At 43.3% G+C, this 9,884-nt stretch overlaps 1 protein-coding gene across 2 annotated transcripts in view; it reads right to left on the reverse strand.

The window, feature by feature from the left end:
- The window catches only part of scin (scinderin), an 11,773-nt gene extending 5,080 nt beyond the window's left edge, over nt 1–6,693 (reverse strand). Inside the window, exons 1-10 of one of the 2 annotated variants that reach the window (XM_060043110.1) lie at nt 6,212–6,693; nt 4,148–4,302; nt 3,447–3,608; nt 2,944–3,093; nt 2,550–2,642; nt 2,212–2,344; nt 1,874–1,962; nt 1,284–1,499; nt 1,010–1,131; nt 784–874 (exon numbers count right to left, since the gene is read on the reverse strand). In XM_060043110.1, coding sequence (XP_059899093.1) covers nt 784–874; nt 1,010–1,131; nt 1,284–1,499; nt 1,874–1,962; nt 2,212–2,344; nt 2,550–2,642; nt 2,944–3,093; nt 3,447–3,608; nt 4,148–4,302; nt 6,212–6,404 — 1,404 coding nt within the window. In that variant the 5' untranslated portion in view covers nt 6,405–6,693. The remainder of the gene's footprint in view (nt 1–783; nt 875–1,009; nt 1,132–1,283; nt 1,500–1,873; nt 1,963–2,211; nt 2,345–2,549; nt 2,643–2,943; nt 3,094–3,446; nt 3,609–4,147; nt 4,303–6,211) is intronic. The other variant, XM_060043111.1, reaches the window with a different exon arrangement.
- Nucleotides 6,694–9,884: the final 3,191 nt, after the last annotated feature.

A 9,884-nucleotide genomic window follows, 5' to 3' on the forward strand; every position in this document is an offset into this window, starting at 1 on the left:
GTACTACTACTACTACTACTACTACTACTGCTACTACTACTACTACTACTACTACTACTACTAGTACTACTACTACTACTAGTACTACTACTACTACTACTACTAGTACTACTACTACTACTACTATATGACCGTTACTGCTGCTATTACTATAAGTATAACTGCTAGCGGTACTGCTACTACTAGTACTACTACTACTGCTACTACTACTACTACTGCTACTACTGCTACTACTATACTACTACTACTAGTATAGTACTACTATACTACTACTACTACTCCTACTACAACTTATTCACCTAATACTAATTATACTGCTAACTACTACTATGATGAATAATATGCGGATTACTACTAGGCCTACCGCTATAGCACATAACAGATTATATATAATAATAATTATAATCATCAACAAATAATACTTAACTCAAACCTCTTTGGCCAAAACAAAACGTGCATGCTACCTATTTCTATGCCAATGCTTTTTTTTAATAAATGGTATGATTTCTCATTTCTAATCTAGCAATGTCGGGAAAGAGGTATCGTTAGCCAAGAAGAGGACTGGCTATGCCTCGTCTGAATCGTCCTCCCAGAGTTACAATCTCAATGTGACGACAGGAGAAAGAGCAAAGTCAATCTAGTTGTGCTTAGCTCTGCTTCTTGCACACGGTGCAGCCTGAGGGGACATAACCCCTGAGTGCACTAAAACTAAACCAGTCAGTCAAGCTCTCCAGGCATCTCATTTGCATTTCCCGTTGGACTCCAGTCGGCCCCCCGGCCCACCTGGACGGCGTTCCCTCCCAGGGACCGGTCCAGCTCCACCGTGAGGAAGGCGGAGGCTGTCAGCTCGTCCAGGGTGCAGCTGGCTCCCTGCCTGGAGGCCGGAGGAGGGAGGGACATGACAAGATAGCTTGCACACAGCTTGCATATAGCCCGGCAGCGCATGCATCAACACATGGACACATGGTGCATATCGTGTGTGACTGGATGCTGGGTGCTGGATGCCTACCAGGTGTAGATGATCTGGCCCTTCCTGTATGTGTACAGGATGATGTAACAGTCTCCGCCGTAGAACTGACCGTAGGTGTCAGCGTCCACCGGAACTCGTCCGCTGCTCTCCACCCTCCAGATCTGAAAGGAGATTGAAAGAAATGTATTTTCTTAAATGTTTTATAGTATGAGTATCTGCACATCGGACACACTTGGTGAGTTTGCTGCCATCTACAGGTCACAGGGCGCTATGGATGCGATCGTCTGGTAAAGAAGGAGGAGGTCGAGCCCACCTGGGTTCCCCCACTCCCGTCGTCCACCATGTTGTACTGGGCCGCCATTTGGGCGGAGCTGTGGAGCTTCGAGGCGTCGAACTGGGTCTGCTGGATCTTGGCGATTCTGTTGGTGACGTAGACCTTCCCGAAGCCCTCGCTCTGGTCCTTCTCCCTCCAGCCCGAGAAGAACTGCCTGAAGATGGCTGTTTCCCCAGCCTCCGGGAGAACCTGGATCTGTTGGTGGGGAGGGAAAGGCACATGATTTACATTACATTATGACATTATGCTTGGGGTGCCATCATGCTTGGCTATTTCCGGATATAAGAGAGAAATCCTTCATGTGCATGTTGTGAAAAGCTAAAAATTCAACTCTGCTTCGGGAGAAGAGCAAGGAAAAGTTGGAACATTGATTTCATTGGTCCGGGAGTTTGGTTCTCTGGTCTTATTCCGGGAAATGTATGATTCCGGGATTATGCGACCAACTGGTAAAGAGGCAAGCAAAGAATCAGTGGTGACTGGTTTGGTATAAACGCCATACCTGGCCGTCGCCCAGCGCCCAGGTAGGAACAGTAATAGCATAGAGACTATGAAGGCAGAATGTTCCTAACCTGTGTGTTTGGGTCGTAGCCCATCTGTTTGATGAAGCCCTCAGCTGTTTTCATAGCCTCTCTCCTCTCACTGGGGTTGGCCTTATGTCCTGTCCAAAGCAAATAGGATCAGTAAATAAGTAAGAATATCATTGTTTATGGAGCACCTTATTAAATGATGGGTTATGAAGTGCTTAACAGAGTGCAGAAGCAATACATATAAACACACAAGGCAATAGATATACACATAAGGCAAAAACATCAGAGTAAAGAAAGTAAAGAAAGAACGTGTAAAGGGCAGGTAATACAGATGCTAAACAGAAATAAGGTTTACATTTACTACGGGTTTGAGAAGATACCTTTCCACACAAAGATCTTCTTGTTCTTGCCATTGTCGAGGATGAAGCATTCATCTGACAGCAGTTGCTCCTGGTTGAATGGGTTTTCCTCTGACACAAGGGACACCTTCATGTCCCCTGAGGCATCAGACACCTGCAGACAAATCACAGAACTAATGTCAAAAGTAATGTCTACCAGTGAAAGTGAGTCTTGAAGTGTAACTGGATTTTATATGCATGTGGGTATGTATGAATGGGTGAAGGTCTGTACGTTTTTACATTATGTATGTAGGTACGTAGGTATGTACGTATGTATGGATGTTTAGTGTTTGAGACTGCATGTATATCTTGTACCATACCATGTATAGTTTTGCGATCTTTCTATTGGCCATGTCGGCGACTGTATCCTCGCTGTCATCGTCCTCTGGTAATTCTGGCTTTCTCCCCAGAACCTGCCATGTGAAAGGAAGCGTTGGGAGCTTGATACATGTGCACAGCACACGATACAGTTAAAGGACCGCAAAGACTCTGCTGCTGTCTGTGTGATTGGCTGCTATAAGTAACGAAGAGGTCAACAATAACAGCATATTTATTATGTTTCTCTTTAGAGGTCCACAACGTACGGCAGGAAACCAGAGAAGAGGTTAACCGGAGATACGGTCATTGTGGAAGTAGTCTAGTCTCATTAGTCTGTAGTTATGTTGCTGATTTGAGAGTTAGACTTTGGTTAAAAAAGCATGACAAAAACCTTACCTCGGTCAAACTCGATGGCTCACTTCCCTCTTCCACAACCACAAGCTTGGCCCTCCCATTTCTCTCGTTGTCACGGATACCGTTGGCTACTTGCATCGCCTTCAGTCGCTCAAACTTGTTGCACATGGAACCACACCATTGGTAAATCACCTAAGGAAGCAGACAAGCGACAGAAGAGACAAGGTGAAGCTAACCCCAGTGTAAACATTTACTTTAACTTGAATACATGCCTCACTCCTCCTTTTATAAACATGCAGGAGTTTGTTTAGGATGCCTTCAGGTAAATATTAAGCATTAACATCTTTAGGTGACAACAGCAAACTAGTAGATGCCCACTGCAATAAACCCTTGAAATGAATTTGGACATGGCCCAATGGCTTGCGGTGCAAAATTAAGAGAAAACGTGTTTGTTTCTCAACCCAGATGGTTACTGCAATTCATGATTTGGGAGGACTTTTACTTTGAAGTGTCCACTTCTTCTCTGATATCGAGTGGATGCTTACCGCTCCGAGGTCCACGATGAAGCAGTCGCCCTTATTAAACTTGGACCAGCTGAGCGGGACCTCCGTCGCCCTGACGACACGCCGGCCCTTGATGTGGAAGAGCCTCTGAGCAGAAAGGTCATTGGTGACCACATGGTGGAAGCCTGTTGACACTCCCCCTGTCTGTCAGGCAGAGAGAAGTCAACAGGGTTAGCATCAAGCATGTAGCCTTCAACACAGTTAGCATACAGTAAGGGGACTAGATATCTGAAAGGAAAACACAGCGACATTTTAGTTTGTCTGCCCATGAGCAAAACATCTGCTGTTGAAGAACGGACATTTTTTAAACTAAATCTAGTAATTGACTATGCAGTTCTGTATAATTGTACTATGATGTGTTGACAGCTTTAGGAAACATCATAAATTGTATATACAGTATATAGCCTTCCACACAGTTAGCATACAGTAAATATCCTCCTTCACAGTAAGTGTACAGTATTGCCTACTTTGCCCTCAACACACTATGCAGTATTAAACAGATGATCTACAGTTTATTGCTTGTTTGCACCCTTTTTTTTAACCCATGATGAGTAACTACTATTCCGTGCGCGGCCGCCAAACATAACTGTAATTTATGGAACAAAACAGCGACTTAGGGGATATTTTGAGCTTCAGCGTCACTACTTGGGTGTGGAGTTTGACGGGAGCCATGAAAGGCATACTTTGTACGTGATGCCTCCCTTGAAGAGGCTGGTGAACGCAGTGGACTCCACCCCCTGCAGCTCCCGGTACTGCACCGGCCGCCCCCCCAGGAAGTCGTCCAGCTGGACACTGAAGATGGCCGCGGCCGTGCTCTCGTCCTGGCTGCACTCCTTCCCTGGGAGATAAGAGAACCTTTTATATTCTTATCTCCAATAAAATCGAATCATAAAGCGAATGATGGGAGTGGAACCATTTCCACCCTTCTGTTACCACAGCAACGATGACCACGAAAAGATTGGAACAATACAAAACCCACGGCCCCTTCTGTTTGCCCGGAGCCAAATGTCATGTTTGCATAATATTTAACTTTTTATTTTTTCATATGTGAAATGTTCATAACATGTATGAAAAGTTCATTTTAGAATGAATGTCAGATTTACATTCACATGATGTTATTAAGAGGACAGTGTGTGTGAATCTCCCAAGCTCTCTGTATGGTCAGGCTGGTAAGACAGTGTTGATCAGTCCCAGGTCGTCATGCCGACCTACAGGCCAATCAGAACCGCTGGTTCTGTAGCACTGGTTATAGGCTTTGGTCCAGTAACTCAGAACAAGACAGTTCATTCAGGCGACATTGTGTACACGTGTACACGTTCCACTGGGTCCGGATAAATGAGTAATTTAATGAATCATAGATTATCTATTTTCTGTGAAGTATATTTTCTGTTTTTAGAAATATAAAAATGTATTTGAGTACTACATTAACAATACAATACAAGTATTAATGATGGACACTCAAATGCCGAAGTGTAGCATAAAAAGTCTACAACTCACAACAAGTCATTTATAATGACCATGGGTTTTACGGTAAAGTGTTACAGTCCAAAAAGCCAGCATGGTATACCAGCATTAATTAATCTGTAGTGAGGGAAGTGTTAAGGAAGAGAATCAAGATATGTGCAGTATTACTATGAACACATGCTCTTAATGGTTCAGTGGTATTCAGGAAGGGAGAGAGACATGTGGTTAGAGAGAGAGAGAGAGAGAGAGCGAGAGAGAGAGAGAGAGAGAGAGAGAGAGAGAGAGAGAGAGAGAGAGAGAGAGAGAGAGAGAGAGAGAGAGAGAGGATGTGAAAACCTCTTCATGTTATTGACTTCAACCGAAAAGGAAGTTGTGTGGGTGGGAGGGGGGGGGGGATGCAGGAGGGAGATGTAGTCATTCAGTGCATTTGCATCTTTCATCTTTCAAGAACTCGTACTAAATCTCTTAATTGGATTGAGTTTGATTCAGTTTAATGGCATAATCACAGAGCAGCTGGCATTTTGAATGATCAGATTTCATTTGGGAAATTCTGACGTTGGTAGCTAGCTACTTATAAATCATAAGTAAGACAGCTATTAATGGTTAGCTATTTTGATTATGGCCTCTGGCAGTAAGATGTCAGTGCAAACCTGTATAACTGGATTCCTCTTTCATGTGTCCATCAACACTTTCAAGAAGGAGACTCTTCAGAGCAAAGAGGCAGCAATGTTTCTCAAACATCGCCGACATTCCACAATCAAATTCCATATTCATATCATGATTGTTTAATCCTCTTTTAATTTGATAAATGCTGCTTTACCACACTGCTTTCATAAGATATATCCATGTGGAATATATTTGCAATCATTGCTATACACAATATTAAACAAACATTAAGCACGTGGTTTGTGAGTCAGTTTCTGGATTTTAATGATGATCATAAAAGCTTAATGGCTTATTGCTTTACTGCCTTGATTGTCTGGTGTGCAGAGGTTTCATAGCTCCTATTCTGAAGTAGCTGAGGTTAATTTCCCCAATACTGTTCATGTTTACATGTAAACACATCCATCAGTACTGCCTTTCCTCCAACACTCCACGGTACTAAACACAGGATACACATAGTGGATGAGATATCATAAAATATATCAGCCAAACTCAATAGCATAACCGATATAGTCTAATACGCAGTACAGGGTGACATCAAATGACTTGCCCCCTCATGCACAATAGAGACATTATCATGCCATCTGTCCAAAGCCATAGAGCAGCCTCCCATGACTCACCGAGCCAGTAGTGGAGGTCGTAGAACGAGTGGTTCTTCTGCATCGTCGTCCGCAGGACCAGGTAGGCGTCGCCGGTGAAGAAGCTCCCGTGGAGGCCCTCGGGCACGGGGGCCAGCTCCAGGCTCTCGATCCTCCACACCTGCAGGCCGGCCGCGCGGCCAGCCTTCTCAAACTCTTTGTGGTGGAGCACCATGTCTTCAGTGGGGCTGGAGGGTCAGGACGGAGGGCCAGGGGCTGGGCTGGGCTGGGGGGGGGGGGGGGGGGGGGGGGGGGTCTGAAGGGTCAGGGGGTGAAGGTGGTGTCTGGAGGGTCAGGGCAAAGGGGCCAGGGGCCGGTAGAAGTTGATGTCTGGAGGGTCAGGTTGGCGGGCAGAGGGCTGGGACAGGGGCCGGCAGAAGGCTGTGGCTGGAAGCAGAGGCAGGTTGCTGGAGCACAGTGCAGCGTCTGTCAGCTGCGGACTGGGGAGGACTGTAGAGGCAGCACTGTGGGCTGCAGGCTTTTACGCTCTCAGGAAGCTCAGCACAGGGTGGGTGTGTCCCGACGTTGACGAGGTACACACACACACACACGCACACTGAGTGGGACTTGGTTAATAAACAAGGCTGACTCATGATGCAATCACACGCTGCTTCCTTTATCTTAAGTGCTTCACGGCGATAATGAGGAAACAGAGATAGTACCACTGTGCTGTTACTGTACTTTGAATATCAAATACTATCAGCGTACCAAGGTAAACATGGCTGCAGCTTTGACTTTGATGTGTACACCGTTCCGGTAGTTCCTCGCTTTAACCCTATGGTTTCTTTAATCGAATACCCCTCGTAAATACATACGCGGATTTCCTTTGATGTTTTACATTGTACTGTTTCTCCGAGCATACCGCTGTGTGGGAAGACGCAGACGGCCTCAGCCGGTAATGGAGTCGTGTGCAGTAGCCAGCGTGGTCCCAGGCTCCGGGCCTGTCCTCTGAGGCGGAGTGCTGTTCAATTAGCTAACAGCTTTCATCTCTAAACTCACTCCTCATCTGGGGAGGGGATCCTTATTAAATGAATTATACTGCAGGCAACATAGACTTTGGAAGTTGCACAAAATGTGTAACACGCATATAAAAATCAATCATCAATGACTTTGATTTCACTTCCCGTCCTTTTTGTTATTTTTAAAACAGGTAGCGAAATCAGACATCTGGTTGATGATTTTCTTTAGAGGAGACATGGAAATGGAAAGAATGACAAGGTTGTGAAAGACTGAGATCAGCAGTGTGCAGTAAAACACATGATGGAAGGACGTCAGCTGCCTGTGGTAATAAAATGGTTAAGTCTGGTGCTTTCATTTAAATAATATATCTCATGTCATTTCGACTTCATTCAGGTCTCTGAGACCTAGTGAGGGAGACCAGATGACAAAGAAACACGTGAAGATAAAAAAAAACACTTAAAACACATCAAAATGTATCATGGATGAAATAGATTGATTCTGTGAAATGGTCGATTGAAAGGACCACAATTGTTCGCAAGGACGGAGCTTTGGTTTGAGCTTTCCTGGGACAAAGAAATCAATTTGCAGAAGGTAGTCAGTAGTATTTGGATATAGTTAAGGGATGTTAGAGAATCATGCCGAACAACATTAACCGATTTACCAACCACCACAGCCTACAAGTGTGCCTTCATGCCAAATAAAGCTTTTACATATATATAGTTTATAAACAATATTATTCCCACAACACCATTATTCCACAACCATCATCCCTTCATCATAATTTTATTGTAGGTGTCAGCTTATTTCAGGGACGCGGGAAGTCAGTCCGAGGGGGGGGTGCTGAGAGAGAATCTATATAATGACGTCATAATAAATGCTGCGCAACATCCGTTGTTTACAAAGACGAGATGAGGGGTGACGTCACATTCAGGGATCCGCTCTGATAAACACTCTACTGGTGTGTAAAAAGAGTTCTGCCAACTAGCCACTGTTATTCACAAACGTTAGCAAATAAACAATGTGGAAATTAGAGTCAACTCGGCTGATACTGGGCTGAATTTCACACACTAACAACATGCCGACAAGCTGTTGCGGTCCGGGATTATACACAGCGTTATAACAAGGATTCAGGAGGTTATTTCTAAAGGTTTACAAAGGAAAGTGACAATAATAGAAAGCCTTAATTTTCATCCAGACTTACGAGTTGTCTGATATGAGGAAGGTGACGATTTCTCCGTCAAGTGAACCGCCCGTCTTTGCTCTTTTTTTGCCAACCAGTTTACGTGCGGGATTCCAGAATCAAAACGATAACGTCTATAACGTCTATTAATATGGCAGCAACATTTTACACCAGTTTTAGAATGTTCACTACAACAGATGTTGAACACCAACATGCTTAGGTAAAATCAGCATAGTACCGATAATATGATAAATATCATAAAAATGATATTTATATATCATATTTATCAATAATTTAATGAAAAATAATGTTGGATGATAAAATTATACAACAAAAAAAAAGCATTGATTTGTTCAGAAAACTTTCTCACTTGCAGTTACAGCCAGGGGCCGCTGCAGCACCCTAAGCACCCCCACTTCCCGCGTCCCTGGGTAACACTGTTGTTTTTTATTGGTCGTCATGAAAAAAAACATAAGGGGCAACACTGTTGTTTTTATTGGTCGTCATGAAAAAAAACGTAAGGGGTAACACTGTCGTTTTTTATTGGTCGTCATGAAAAAAACGTAAGGGGTAAAACTGTTGTTTTTTATTGGTCATCATGAAAAAAAACATAAGGGGTAACACTGTTGTTTTTTATTGGTCGTCATGAAAAAAACAAAGGGGGTAACACTGTTGTTTTTTTTGGTCGTCATGAAAAAAAACATAAGGGGTAACACTGTTGTTTATTATTTGTCGTCTTGAAAAAAAAAAAAAGGGAAATAATAGAAATACACACATACATTTTAATGTCATGTATATCCTCTTTAATGATGATTGATTATTATGTATTGTCATCGCCTCAGTGGTGCAGTGGGGTGCACTCTGCCTAACCCCCTGGAGACCGGGGTTCAAGTCCGGTTGATGACCTCTGTTGGAAGTTTCTGATCTCTATTTCATGCGAATTATAAATTCAAGTATAACCTTTGTGTTGACTTTAACCGGTGTCTTGATGGTGCATTGTTATGTTGGGAGGTTAACACTCTAAACGGCTCTTGTTCTGATCCCTGCAAAAACGTTGTCAGGGGTGCCACTGTCGTTTTTTATTGGTCAACATGGAAAAAACATGAGGGGTAACTCTGTCGTTTTTTATCGGCCGTCATGAAATAAATATAAGGGGAAAACACTGTCGATATTTATCAAATAAAACATAGGGGGTGACACTGTTGTTTTTCTTTGGTCGTCATGAAAAAAAACACAAGGGGTAACACTGTCGTTTTTATCAAATGAAACATGAGGGGTAACACTGTCGTTTTTATCAAATGAAACATAAGGGGTAACACTGTTGTTTTTTATTGGTCGTCATGAAAGAAAACATAAGGGGTAACACTGTCGTTTTTTATCAGTCATCATGAAAAAAACAAGGGGTAACACTGTTGTTTTTTTTCATGACGACCAATAAAAAACGACAGTGTTAACCCCTATGTTTTATTTGATAAATATCGACAGTGTTACCCCTTATGTTTATTTCATGACGAC

Source organism: Gadus macrocephalus, chromosome 22 (genome assembly GCF_031168955.1).
Source record: "Gadus macrocephalus chromosome 22, ASM3116895v1".
NCBI classification, from domain to species: Eukaryota; Metazoa; Chordata; class Actinopteri; order Gadiformes; family Gadidae; genus Gadus; species Gadus macrocephalus.